The sequence below is a fragment of the Rhinolophus hipposideros genome (assembly GCF_964194185.1).
Source record: "Rhinolophus hipposideros genome assembly, chromosome: 12".
NCBI lineage: Eukaryota > Metazoa > Chordata > Mammalia > Chiroptera > Rhinolophidae > Rhinolophus > Rhinolophus hipposideros.
The window spans coordinates 15,029,117-15,043,860 of record NC_138058.1 but is presented as its reverse complement, the minus strand read 5'-3'; the positions used below and the strand labels follow the sequence as shown (position 1 = coordinate 15,043,860).

Below are 14,744 nucleotides of genomic sequence, written 5' to 3'. Positions count from 1 at the left end.
TAATGCTTATCTAATCCTACTCCACATCTGCCTCTCAGCACACACCCATGCACACAAAGCACAGAAGTCCCTTCTGTAGCACCCCTCTCCATCTCTTCTTGAACACTTCTAGTGCTGGGGGACTCACCTACCCTCCACGCACCTCTTCTATACCTCTTACGTCACAGCCTTTTCTTTTTCCCACTCAGCCATAGTTCGGTGAGTTCTGGGCCTGCCATCTTCCCTACTAGATTATAAGGGCCTTTGGGACAGGGACTGTACTTTGCCTTTCTGGATCTAGCTGGAAATTCACACTATGCCTGGCGCGCTGCAAGTGCTCAGAGAATGCATTTGATTAATCGGACTTGCTGGGCTCCAATTATTAGACCAGATGGGGCCTGAGAGCACAGAATTTCAACACGCTTGGACAAGCTAGAGTAACCCCCACAAAGAAAGCAGAGGCTAGGGATCCAGTCAGATGGTCATGGGGCTGTGGGTGGGGGCGGATGCCTGCCCAGGAGCCTGCCTTTGAGGACATTCTGGGGACCAGGGTGTAGTCTTGCTGATATGCATGCCTTTAAGGCAATGCTTGCCGGCTGTCCTCAGGTGGTATCTTTGCTCTCCTTAGACTGATTCCATTGATTCCTAACAGATCCCTTCACCTCACAGTCCCTGTTAGTCCCTAGTTGTGACTCTTCTCCCCCAAAAGGGATGGAGAGGTGAATGTCAACAAAATAAAGGACAACAGGGGCAGACAGGTGGCTCAGTTGGTTAGAGCACGAGCTCTGGGCAACGCGGCTGCTGGTTCGATTCCCACATGGGCCAGCGAGCTGCACCCTCCACAACTAGAATGAAGTCAATGAGCTGTAGCTCAGCTCCGAGGTGGCCAGATGGCTCAGTTGACTGGAGCGCAGGCTCTCAACTACAGGGTTGCGGGTTCGACGCAACTAACAATGGCAACTGGACCTGGAGCTGAGCTGCGCCCTCCACAACTAAGACTGAAAGGACAACAACTTGACTTGGAAAAGTCCCGAAAGTACACACTATTCCCCAATAAAGTCCTGTTCCCCTTTCCCAACAAAATCTTTAAAACCAAAAAAGGACACCAGATGCTCCCCATCTGGAACAGGGGCATTCTTGAGAGCTGATCTCCAGAGGCCTCGTTTGGCAACTCGTGGGCCAGTGCTCTTTCACCTGACACCAAGTAGGACCCCTACCCTTGCCCAGCTCTTCCTTCACCTCCCTCCCCCATCCCACCCCAGGAAGCCTGCGGGACCCTCAGCAGGGGTCTTGTTGAATATGCAAAATAATGGACTGGAATTCAAACGCTAGGCTGCTCCAGGCCCTCCCCCAATCACTCCAGCCCACCTATCTAGTCACACCATCATCCTATCTTAGGGACAGGTATCCTCAAATCTCCATGCACTTCCAGTTGGAGAGAAGACCTTCAGGAGTCCAGTTACTCGAAGTGGTGGCCTCTGTCAGGTCAAGCCCCAACCCAGGAGTTTCTCACCAATATGATGATCACAACCCACAGTCCTTCAGAGCAGCTGAGAGGCTCCCTCAGATAAGGTACCTGGAGCCTGGTAGGGAGCTGCCAGGACAGTAGTCTGCCAGACCTGGTCCTGGACAACGAAGCTTCCAGAAATGTGAGTCTTTTTCAGACTTTGGCAGCCAGCCCTCACCTGCCCACCACAGAGGGGCCTGGCCAGCCAGCACCCAGCCCACTCTCACCCTTCAGCAGCTGGGCTTCCACTTCTGCTTTCTAGGCTCTGCTTCCTTGACCTGCCTGCCCCACCCCAGCCTCTCACTTCCCTCTGACTCCTCCCTGTCGCCCCACCCACCTGCCCCACCCCAGCTCCATCCCCAGCCCTTGCTGAGGCCAGGCTGGCTATTGGGAGGCACCCACAGGGAGGCTAGAGGTCCATCCCAACCCCAGGCCTCCCCAATGGCCTCAGCTAGCTGCTGGGCCCTCCCACAGGGTCAGCATCTCTGAGCCTATGGCCTGCAAGCAGAGCCACACACACGACAGGAAAGCCACTACGGGCCCTGTTCCCCACTCACCAGCCTCAGGCAGCTCATCTACCCACCACAGGCTCCACTACGTTAGTCATTTTTCCTGGGTGGGGTCACTGCCTCAGCAGTGACTTTTTCTTCCTCCAGACTTGTCTTTTTCCTTGCTCTGAGCATTCGTTGGATTTATTTTTTTAAAGCTCAGTTCTGAGCAAGTGGCTGAGGCTGGGAAACATTCTTTACTGATTCTGTAGTGTCCCGAATGCCGGAGGCCTTTCACGTCGACCCTCGGTCAGCTTTACATTCATTCACCACACCTTTACTATCTGTCACACAATCGTGACTGTGGCACTAGGCCCTTTGAGGGACAGCAATAAGTGTGGTTCTGGATCGAACCAGGGGCAACCGTCTTGCCTACATCACATCCTAGGACCCTAGAGCTAGTCTGGTCTAACCGGCTTGCTCGTTTTCCAGAGGAGGAAACTGAGGCCCTAAGAGCACAAGCAACTAGTCCACCATCACACAGGGAGCAGGAGGCAGAGCAAAGGAAGCTTCCATTCCCCCCTGAATCCATGTGGAAGAATGAAGCGGAGTCCGTGTGTGCTCCAGGAGAAAGAGAGCACCCACTTCACACAGTCACACATACACACGCGACTCCTGGGCCAGGACTGACCCACCCATCCTGGACACAAGCCTGCCCTTGCCCTGGGCAGGTCAGCAGGGACCCCACCCAGGGGGCATCGTGTGGGCAATGGAACTACATCAATCCATGTTGTAAAATTCCTAGAGCAAGACGGGAAGTTAAATATTCTCTTCAAAACAACCTCCAATTCTAGCTGGCATCTGAGCGTCTCCATGGCCAAACTGCTGGCCTTAAAAATGAGGTAATCTGGGTTGGAACCCCAGCAGGGCCTTGTCCCCACCAGAACCAGAGGTTGGGCAGAGGCTATAGAGTGGGCAGGGTTGGATAGTTTGGCTACTTACTGGCTGCACTTCTTCTGACAAGTGACTTCCTGGAGACTCCCTGGACCCTATCTGTAAAATAAGCATAAAGCTAAATGTGAAGATCAAATGACATCATATAATTAATGAGCAAATAACAGATGCTTAATAAACCTAGACTTCTTTTTCTTCCCAACACTGAGAACTGATTAGGAAGACCCCAGTAAACAGGCTCAGCATCTCGGGAAGGAATGTCCCTGCCCCCTCCTCCAGCTCTTGGTGTAGCGCAGGAATCGCCCCCCCCTTACTACACCCCCACTCCCACGCAGGGGGGTTCCACGACACTGGTCTGCACGGGTGCAGAAACTGGGGGAGGTCTTAGGTTGCGGCCTCTGTGCGCCCACCCGTGGCACAAGGATGAATATGAATCCTTGTTCCCCACACTTAAGCCTCCCCTACCTAGCTGAAAGGTTTGCAAATGAACAGCGAAACAAAGAACAGGTCACTCAGCCCGGGAGTCTCAGCGCCTAGTAACTCTTAACCATGCACCCGCTAATGACATTATCTGGTAACAAGCTTTTAAAACTTGTTTTCACCAGACTCACATGTTTCCTCCCGGTACGGTCCCCCCCAGCAGGAACGGTACCGAGTTCGGTACAAACGGAGTACAAACAAGCTTTCTCGGCACGGGCCCGCCCTCTCCTGCCCCTCCTTACTGGAAGCCGCAGACGGGATTAAACACGCGGGGGCGCCCCAAAGAGAGGGGGCAGCGGGGCGCCCGGAGGAGGCGGCCCAGAAGCAGCCGAGCCTCTACGACCCCCAAAGGGGGAGCCGAAGTGCCCCGGCGCTCAGACCCCAAGGCGCTACCTGCCTTCCAGAGCCTGACCGCGGTGCTTAGACCGCCTTCTCCGCCGCCCCTCGACGTGAGCAACTGGGTGCGGCCCGAGTGAGTCAGAGGGAGGGGCTGGCGGCCCGAACCACCTGGGGGCGCCCCTGAAAACGGGCCAGCCATTGTCCGCACCGGAAGCCAAGCTCTCTGGAGGTGAGTGGGGCAGCGCTTGGCTTCTAAATGGGGAGAGCCATGCGCAGCAGGCAAACCCCACGAGATGTCAAGTGACAGAAGGCATCAGAATCAGGGCTTAGCCCTTGGCTCCCGGACACAGTTGGAAGAGGGCTTTTTCCTTTCTTGGGAAGCAGCTTCGAAATTTCCAACCGGCTTGAGTGTTTTCCACCTAGGGTAAGGGAAGCAATTCAAAGCCTGGTTCAGCCCTTTGCCATCTGTGCGAAGCTGGGCAACCTGAGGAATGCTGAGAGACCACCTTCCCTCGTCCTTCCTCCCCTGACCTACTGCTCACCTGCTATATATCCCTCCTATGAGACGGCAGTGATCCCTCACTCTCTCCTCAGTGCTCCCCAGGTGCTCTAGGCATGGAGGCCACTAAGCTCTCTGGTTCTACAGCCTCCAGGAGAAAACTTTTCAGCCACACCCACTAGCAAAGGCGGAACTGGATCCATGGGCAACCTACGCTGTCAGCCCTGGCCTGCTTCCAGACAGCTACCAAGGCCCTGCTAGGCATAGTCCTTACAGAGCATTCCCATTTTCTGCATTTTTAGGTAAAATTTTCAGTGCAATGCACAAATTGTAAGTGTGCAATGGACGAATTTTGACATATGCAAACATCCGATGTAACTCACATCCCTACCAAGGTGTAAAACACTTATCACTACAGCCACCCCCAGAATGTTCCCTGACCACCACTTTCTCTTGTCTGCAACATGTGCCTCTTCACAGGGACCATGTCAGTTTGTCCTTGTGACCCTAGCACCCAGCAGGTAAAAGACACTCCAAAAAATTGCATTGATGTTTTAACAGATTAGAGAGCAAAATCTCCACATTGTAGTACTGCTCTGTCACCGTGGGAAAGTTGCTTAACAGGTTCCTTGCGTGTGAAGTGAGGAACAATATCCCAGCTCTCCTACCTTGGGGTATTGTGGGCATCCGGTGAGACAACTTATGTATGGTAGGCTCTTTGAAAAAAGGCCCAGACACATGCAGGGTGCTGTGACATTATTAATAAACTCCTAGGACAAACATCTGGCTGAAAGCAACTGGGAAAGGAAGGCATCAGACACTGATTTCCGGTCTTGGCTGCTTGGTTTCTAGCCAAGGTCTGAGGATGCCCAAGACAGCAGCTTTCTGCTTCTGTGTCCATGGACCCAGGCTGTGAACCAATTTCCAGGGCTAAGAACTTCCTGAAGTTGCGAACGATTCTCCCTAAGTGAGTTCTCCCTACCTGGCTTCTAACTACCCTGCCACACAGTCCTCTGAGCCTCAGTTTCCCAGTAGAATGCAGGCACTAGAAAAGTGAGAGTCCCCTATAAAAGAGTGAGTCCCCTCTGGCTCCTGGCTCCTCTGACTCCAGTCTAGAGGAGCAGCTCAGGCCCAGCTGTTGCATTTCCTCAGCATCTGGGACTGACCAGGATCTGTCTCAATACTCGATACCTAAAAATTGCAACGTTAAAATTCTCCAAAATATTCCTTTGAAAGCACTGACTCATGATGGTTCTAGCCTTTAAATTTGATCTACAATGAATTTTTCTAGATCATTTCAACCCGTTCTGAGGAATGGCCAGGGGTCTGGATGGCCATATTTTTTGCATAAAGTTCAAGATTCGAAAGTTTTCTGTTTGTTGTTTTGTTTTTTAAATCACTGCTGGGTGCTCAGGGGCATCCTAGACAGCGACACCCTGGAATTCCTTGGTAACCTCTTGGAAAAGTGGGACTGTCCGGAACAGTATGAATGAGCATGAGCCAGCCAGAGGAGCATTGTGATGGTGGTGGGGAAGGGCACTGAGTGATTAGCTGGTCCCCAGGGAGGACACAAGAGGACAGGTTTACTCCTCAAGGCCAGTGTCACACTGGATCCTCATCACCACTGTAAGGTCATGAGAAGAGCTATCACTGTTGAGTCCTGGCACTGTCCTTTACATGATTTTCTCTCATTTACCTTCTAAAGTAGATCATCTCAATATCCTCATTATACAAATGATGAAATGGAGGCAAAGTTAGGTCAAAATGATTTACCAGAGAATAGGTTGGAAGCCAGGTGGTGGGACGCCATGACACCTTCCCCCCACCAACACTCAGTGCCTACAGCCTCCTGAGGTGAAGCTGGGCTGAGATGGGCCCCCTCCTCCCTGCCAGGCCCTGCTCTCCCTCCTCCCCTTCCAAGGCCCACCCTACTCTCATCATTGAATGCTAATTCCACCTGTGAGTCCTTTCACATTTACCTCTGCTCACCCTTTAGATACCTTGGTTATTATTATTATTTGTTGAGTTTTATTTCAAAATATAGACTCACAAAAAGTTGCAAAAATAGTACAGAATAGTGATACATTCTACAACCTGGACGAATTTTTAAACATCACACTACGTGAAAGAATCCAGTCACTAAAGAGCACATGTTATATGATTTCATTTATATGAAATATCCAGAAGAGGCAAATCTATAGGAATAGAAAGTAGATTAGTAGTGGCCTAGGGCTAGAGGGGTTGGGGGCATTTAGGGAGAGACTGCTGCTAATGGATACAGATTTCCTTTGGGGGTGATGAAAATGTTTTAAAATTAGATTGTGGTCATGGTTGCACAAACTCTGCGAATATACTAAAAACATTGAATTGTACACTCAGTAAAGCTGTCAAAAAACAACAAGTGTTGGGGCGGCCGAATGGTTCAGTTGGTTAGAGCGCTGAACAACAGGGTTGCCGATTGGATTCCCCATGGGCCAATGAGCTGCACCTTCCACAACTAGATTGAAGACAAGTTGCTGCTTACCTTCCAGAGGGGCGGCCAGATGGCTCAGTTGGTTAGAGTGTGAGCTCTTAACAACAAGGTTGCCTGTTCAATTCCCCCATGGGATGGTGGGCTGCGCCCCCTGCAACTAAAGATTGAAAACGACGACTGGACTTGGAGCTGAGCTGTGCCCTCCCAACTAGATTGAAGGTCAATGACTTGGAGCTTGGAGCTGATGGGCCCTGGAGAAACACACTGTTCCCCAATAAAATTAAAAAAAAACAAAAACAAAAAACAAGTGTTGGTAAGGGTGTGGAGAAAAGGGAACTCTTACGCACTGTTGGTGGGAAAACAAATTGGTGCAGCCACCATGGAAAAAATTTTGGAGGTTCCTCAAAAAATTAAAAATAGAACTACCTTATGACCTAGCAATTCCATTTCTGGGAATTTATCCAAAGAAATCAAAAACACTAATTCAGAAAGATATATGCAGCCCTACGTTCACTGCAGCATTATTCACAATAGCAAAGATATGGAAGCAACCAAAATGCCTATCAATAGACGATAAAGATATGGTATATATACATATACAATGGAATATTACTCAGCCATAAAAAAGAATGAAATCTTACCATTTGTGATAACATGGATGGAACTAGAGGGTATTATACTAAGTGAAATAAGTCAGACTGAGAAAGACAACTACCATATGATCTCACTTATTTGTGGAATCTAAAGAACAAAACAAAGATTCATAGGTACAGAGAACAAACTGATGGTTACCAGATAGGAGAGGGGTTGGGTGAAAAAGGTGAAGCAATTAAGTACAAATTGGTAGTTATAAAATTGTCATGGGGATGTAAAGTACAGTATGGGGAATATAGTCAATAATATTGTAAAAACTACGTATGGTGCCAGGTGGGCACTAGACTATCGGGGATCACGTCATAAATTATGTAATGTCTAACCACTATGCTGTACACCTGAAACTAATATAATATTGTATGTCAACATAATTGAAAAATCAATTTTGAAAAATAAATTTTTTAAATTCTTTAAAAAATAAAAATTAAAAATAAAAACAAAAGGCTTTGTAACCTTTAAGTGTCCATTCTTGTCCCATTTGCACCCAACTTATAAAAAAAAAATAGTATAGAGAGGTCCCATGCCTCTATTACCCAGCTTCTCCTAATGGGGACGTCTTACATAACTATAGTAAGTACCTTCCCCTTTAAAGTGGGGCTTCTGAAGGCCCAGCTTTCTCCAGTGCTTCAGGTTCAGATCCTGGCAATGATAACACCTCACCCATGCCCTGCCCTGGGCTTTAGCTTACAAAATCCCCCACCCCACACATAAGGCCCATTTGACCCTCAAAGCAAATCCATGGGCTAGGGTCACCCCATTTCTTTGTTTTCTTGCTCACAAGATACTTCCTCCCACCATGGGCTCCCTCTGCAGAGTTGCCAAATTTAGCAAATAAAAATTTTATGTCAACTTTGTAAGGTAGTCCGCTCTAATGTGCCAGCCAGTCCTGGAACGTGTTTGTTCATCATTTTGAGACAGCATTGATCACAGGCTCTTAAGAACTGAAAGGGCTCTGGACCCTCTCCTAGCCCAGCCTTGCCCACCAGGCCTGGGCTGGGCTTCCCAGGCCTAGGCCTCATTCCAGCTTTTTTCTCCCGCCTTTCCACTCCACGCTGGCTCTGCTCCTCTTGTGCCTTAATTTGCCCATCTGGAGGCTGGTCCTACATGCACCTGCAGATACATCGAGGGGCGGTGGACCAGCGGGAAGGGAGCTTGGCTGGAGTTAGGAACTCCGCCAAAGGCCTTCTTTACAGATCCAGGGCATACAGGAAAACAAGGAGTAAGGATGGCTCCACTCCTGGCTGGGCTCTGGCTCCACTCAGGCCCTAACTACAAATCCCAGCAGGAATGGGCCGCAGGGCGGGGCAAAGGAGCTGCGGTCTACGATCCCTACGCCAAGCTTAGGTCCAATGGGCCATCGCGTGCGAGGTCAGGAGGACAGTAACGCCACAGCGGACCTTGGTACACACTCACTGACACACAGAGACACGCACGCGCCGGGCGTACCGGCCCCACACCCCCGTGAACTACAAATCCCAGCAGGCAGTGGGCTGCGGGGCGGGGCCTCGAGGAGGGGAACATTCGCTACCGGAAGAGAGCGCGGTGGGATCCCCATTGTGGGGTGGGCTCTCCGCCTTTGGACCTCGGAGTGTTCTGTCTCCCACCATCCCGGTTCCCTGCTTCGCCCTCCCAACAAGGCTAGGACCTCAGGGGAAGGGCGTGGTGGGAGGGAGGTTGGACGCGTCACCTGGGAGGGACACAGGGCGCCTCCCAGACGTCTCCTCCGTCGCCTGGAGCGAACTCCCTTTTCCTGGAGGGCGGAGCAGCCCCAACCCAGAAGCAGGACTAACCCTGTTAGGGTCCCTGGATGGCCTTCAGGTCTGGAGGAGCCCAGGGAAGGCTTGGGTGCTCCCTATCCTGGGATGTAGGTCCGGATGTTCGGGCAGCTGTGTTTGCCGCTCTCAGCGCCCTGCGCCCCAGGCATCAGCTTTACGTGGCAATGCCAGGTAAGGCTGAGGGGCTGCTAAGGAGTTTATAACCAGGGCACTTTCATTCATTGTGCTCTCTCTCAAAGTGCTCTCTGCTGACACCGCAGGGTGAAGCGCCAGACCTCTTGTCCTAGCTTCCCACGTTGCCCAGGGATCCTCTGCGGCGCTGCAGAAGGGACTTACCCAAACCCTTTGGTGCCAGTCAGGAACTCGGGTTCAGCCTGCTCCGTGGGATGAGCTGTGCTGAGGACCCACTTCATTCACCCGCTGGGGCCTGGGCAGTCTCTCTCCAGAAGCCTCTTCTCAGCTGATTTCTGGCTCCCAAGTGGGGATTCAGGTTACACCTGTATCGGGAGCAGTGACACCACAGTGGCCAACAATACATTGGACTTTGTGTCTCCAACCCCATTTTCAGCTTTTACACTTTCGGTCTTGTTATAGACTGCTGTGTCCTTAGCCATCAAGTTTGAAAGGAAAAGACCTAGTTTGTGAAGGTATAGCCAGGTCCCTGTCATGTCAGATTTTATTCTTCTGTAGTTAGGTCGAGTTCAGATACTTCCTAAAAGACCTAGTTTGTGAAGGTATAGCTAGGTCTCTGTCATGTCAGATTTTATTCTTCTGTAGTTAGGTCGAGTTCAGATACTTCCTAGAAATATTCCATTTAATCTCTGAACAGTTAGAAACAAGTCCAAAGAGGATATTCCAAGTAGGTGGCCCAGATTCCATTGGTAGCAGGAGTGGGGGGTCATGTTAACTGGTCAGGTGGTCTCTAAGCATGCCCATTTTTGCCTGGGAAGTTCTCAAAGGCTTGGTTTTCAAAGTATTTCTGTTAAGACAACTAGTCTTTTGTTGAGTAGCCTCTCTGTCCCTAGACATAAAAGGTAGATACCATGGAAACTGGAGCTATTGCTTCAGTCCCTCTTTAAGAAGAGCCCATTCTCTCCTGGGACAGTGAGCTTCTGCATTCCAGGGCTTAGCACCAGACTTGAATCAGTAAGAGCCTGTGTTATTTGCTCATGATGTGCCAGAAGCCATTTAGTGCCTATCCCTGCTTTCTGAAGATCCAGGCAGCAGGGTGCAGTTAAAGTCACAGGGCAGTGTTATTAGGTCATTACAGAGAATGTGGCTAAGGGTAAGGTGCACCAAAAGTGGAGTTCTTCCCCCTTCCGGATTTTGAGAGCCACTCAGGAACATATACGTGTATATTCTGTACATGGAAGTACCTGCACCCACACTGGTTACACATCCGGATGCAATGCAAGATTCCCATTTTAGCAGAGATATCGTTAGCACATAAATGTTTTCAATAAAAGTTTATTTAAACTGGCATTTAAAAATCAAACAGAAATTCATTTTAACACCTTCCACGTATAGAGGTATTATGGTTGAATTTTTATGTCAATATTGTTTATACGGGTTTGTAAAATGTTGCATTTATATAGGACTTCACAGATTTCTGTCGATTTTTGAAACAAGGTCCTAGCATCAATAACAGGTGATAATTAAACCCGTGTCAGTGGTCCACCAGGCCACGCCCCTTCCTTCTGCTTGTTCTGGAGATGAGGCCGCCACGCTTCTCCCTACCACCAGGGGTCGCCTGTTCCCGTAGAACCACGGCTCAGGTCTCTGTAGCAGCCCGGGATGGGGTGAGGGGACTGAAGGCTTTGGTCCTGTGTACACAATTAGATTGCCTTGGCCCGAGGCCCAGCATTCATTTCCGCTTTGGTCTCCGCTTTTCCGTTGGTAAAGATGGGGAGGATGATCTCAGGGCCCTCAATACCCATCAAGGAAGGATGTGGGGATGGAAACACATCCGGTTGCGACAGTGCCTGGTCTTTCCTAAGAGGGAGATGGAAGGCCACGCCGGGTTTTCTTGTCTCTTCCGGATCACGTGTCTTAGGAGAAAGGAACAAGGATGCAGCGGGAATAGGAGATGCCTGGCTCCCTGGCTCTGAACTGAAGAAGGAAGCCTAAGCAGCGCCCTATTACATCTGGCCAGGGAGTTGAGGGATGGGAAAGTGGGGAGGGGGTGGAGTGCCAAGGACGGTGGGGGAGAAATACATGCCCCCACACTCATACCACTCAGGAAGGTAAATAGAGGAGAGGTAAATAGAGGAAAGGAATAGTAGGATGAGGGCAAGATAGGTCAAAGTTACCCAGAGTACCTTTGGTACCCAGAGAACCAGTCCCTGGTAACCCATCTGCATTTAGAGAAGGGGGTTATTTGCAGGTAACAGGGAAAAGGCCTCAGGACACTGTCCTCAGTCTAGGTTTGGAGGTTGGTGTCCAATGCGCAGGAAGGGAGCAAGCCATGCACCTTTTAGAGGAGAGAGACTGAGGATGTTTGCACAGCAGTGGATTCTGAGTAAGATTTGAATACGCAGCTACAACACATTTTTTGAGAGCCTACTATGCCAAGCTGTGGGCTAGCCCCTTGGAATTTGGCTATGAACACAGACACGGTTGCTACCCATTTGGAGAGCTTACAGTCAAGTGGGAATCTATAGTCTAGTCCTGAAATAAACCTGTAGATTTAATTGTGGTGGGAGGCCACAGAGTGTGGGGGGACAGACTGCCTTGGTCTGGGACTTTTGCTGAGGGTCGCTTAAGCTGTGGCCCCAAGGAAGAGGGAGGAAAAGGGCCAGAGTGTTCCAGCAGAAGAATGGCAGGTACACAGCCCCCAGATAAGAAGGAGCCTGTTTGAGACTAGAAAGGGATGAAAGAAGCCCTGTAACATTGTAAGTGTTTACACCTTACCCAGGCTTCCCCAATACTGGAACACCTTCTGGGCTCTCTCCTGGGTAGAATCTGAGCAGTGAGCTAATGAATCAAATGTAAAGACAACTCAAGAAGCTATGGTGATCTGCTAGGTGGAGGGTGAGGACCAGGGTGTGAGGGAAGGAGAGTGTGCTTGCGTCACCTGTGAAGAAGGCATTGCCAGTTGCAGAGATAAGGAGAGTAGATTTGGGGGTGAGGGTGGCAAACTTTTTAAAAGTAAACTATGCATATAGAACAGTCCTTTTTTTCTTTTTTACTGTGTTTACTATACGTTAAGAGAACCCTCTCATGACTGAGTAAAGATCTAAATTTTTTCCAACTGAAATTTCCTTAAGTCAATAGAGTGCAGAATAAGCCACCCTGATGCCCCAATCATGTTGGAACCACAGAAAGAAGGTGCGTGTCAGTGAGTCCATGGGAAAAAGTGAAGGAGAAGTAGGTAGGGGCCTGATCTAATGAGGCAACAAGAAACATTTGGTTTCCATTCAACAAGCCATGGGCAGTCACGCAAGGGTTTTAGGCAGAGCTGTGGCAGGACCCAATCTGCTGTAAGAAAGTTTCCGGAGCAGGGAAGGACAGGTTATGTGAGACAAAGGCACACCAGGGGCAGAGGGAAGTAGGGTGGTGCCAGCTTGTGCACTTTACCCTGACAGCCAGAGAAAGCCAACCTCAACTTTCAACTCCAACCCTAAATGAAAGTGCGCTGCCTTCTGGAAAAACAGAGGCAAACTACACACCAAGTTTTGTATCCACTTTCAGGGGAGATGGAGGGAGGATCCGTCACAAACCTCTGAATCTGCAGCAATAAATGATCACGCACCATGGAAGAATAGGCCAGAGACTCCTGTGAGGAAGCTTGTCTGTGCCTTTGTCCATCAGCCCTCCATCGCCCATCACAGCTGCTACCAAAGTAAGCTGACTCAGCAGGCCTCAGAAGGCAGCAGGCCACGGAAGGAGAGGGGTATAGCCAGCTGGTGCTATGCCAGCCCCAATATTCTCCTTCATTCATCAACCCAGAAGGGTCCCTTCTCTCTCTATGGCCAACCACCTCGCTTCAAGGTTGTCCCTGACATTAACTAACCCAACCACAGACAAAGTTCACTTAGACCTTGACTATCTGCCTGGGACTCATTCTCCCTCAACCCTCACGGGACCTCTTTCTCCACTCCCAGGTCTCCCTTCTTTATGCCCTCATGTTCAGGCCTGTCCCATGCCACCCATTTGGCCCTGACCTCATGTTCCAAAAGTTCTCCCTTCCGTCTTTCTGCCCCACCCCTTCCACTGGCTCCTGTGGATTCCTATTCCCTTGGGAGAGAAGAATCTTTGTATTCTCAGCGCCCTTTCCCCTACTTCCTTGGCTGTCTTGTGGTGGCCTCACACCCCCAGGCCCTTCCCTTGGCCTCACCTTCCACTGCCAGGGCCCCACCTGCCCCCAGTGCATTCTTCACCCAGTGCTTCCTCATGTTCAAATCCAGGTCACCTCTCCCTCCTTATTTTTTTCTCTTTTTCTCCGTATTGACTGATTTTTTTAAATCATAAAAATAGTTAATGTTTGTCATTTAAAAAAGTCTCAAGAGTATAGAAATATAAAGCTATGACACATTTCTAGCTGATCTCACATTCCCAGGAGACACACACAACTGGCTGCTCGGTTCAAGCTTCTTGGGTCCATGTTAGTGATGCCAGTGACATGGCAGTTTCATCTCTAAATTACAGCTCTTAACCAAAACCAAGAGAAACCAACTCTAGCTAGTTTAGGCTGAATATAAGTTATTGAAAGTGTTCTATAGCTCACAGCATCTCCAGGAGGTCCAGAGAACCAGCCAGGAACAATGCCTCCAAAGTCACAGCGAAGCTGGCCTAGTGGAGGCAGCCCTGAGAACAGACACCACCGTCTGCCAGCTCTGCTGGCCCAGGCCCTGAGTGGTACCACTATGGTCTCAGCCTCCTCGGCCTTTGGAAACAAGGTACAGCTGTCTCCCCTGCCAGGGTGGATTCCTCTTGGGGCCTGCTTCAGATACGAAGTCTAACACGGGGGCATCTGACTGGCAGAATGCTTGCACGCTAGCTGCAAGGGGCACTGGGAAGGCGTCGTCTAGCTTCTGTGCATGAAAGCAAGATTCATGAGATGGAGACGGCTCCAAATGTAGGAAGTGCTCAACAATCAGAAAGAATGGCCGACGTCCCCTTCAGTTCTCCAGGAGTCCAGCCACCTTCATCTCAACATCTCCTGCTCTACGGGCCACACCCTCCCACCTCTGAGACCTCTGGCCACACCCTGCTTACTTGTCATCTTTCTGGTCCTCAGACACCACCCCCTTCCTCACAGTGCTTCCTGCTGTGCTCACACCAGGAATCCCAACTAGGCTTCACCACCTTCTCTGTCTGCTGACAACTACGTCAGCCATGACCCCACCACCTCAGGAAGAGCTCATATTACTGTGCCCGCATGGTGTTTGATGTGTGGTCCTCTCCTGGAGCCCGCAGCCCCACCGCCACTCAGGGCAGAAGGAATGCGTTACTAATATCCTCATTTACGCAAGAGGAAGTGGAAACCAAGAGAGACTGAACATCTCCAGGGGTTTGCCCTCTCTGTCACTCATAGTGGCCCCTTAGAACAGGGTCTGTGTCACATTCCTTCTCTGCGGGCATCCCTTTGTTCCCA

General features: G+C 50.2%; 1 protein-coding gene across 15 annotated transcripts in view; it reads right to left on the bottom strand.

The window, feature by feature from the left end:
- Positions 1 to 14,744, bottom strand: part of CAPG (capping actin protein, gelsolin like) — a gene marked incomplete at its 5' end in the record, with an annotated part of 104,751 nt that overhangs the window by 12,921 nt on the left and 77,086 nt on the right. The window contains 3 exons of one of the 15 annotated variants that reach the window (XM_081068286.1): positions 2,977 to 3,027; positions 3,956 to 4,166; positions 4,290 to 4,404. The exons of 1 other annotated variant lie outside the window; for it this stretch is intronic. Coding sequence is in view for 1 of the 14 variants with exons in the window: in XM_081068291.1 (XP_080924417.1) it covers positions 9,485 to 9,561 (77 nt within the window). Of the gene's footprint in view, positions 1 to 1,492; positions 1,761 to 2,976; positions 3,028 to 3,393; positions 3,869 to 3,955; positions 4,167 to 4,289; positions 4,420 to 9,484; positions 10,003 to 14,744 lie in introns of those variants that run through there. 13 more of the 15 variants (XM_081068285.1, XM_081068296.1, XM_081068293.1 and 10 more) reach the window with 13 other exon arrangements.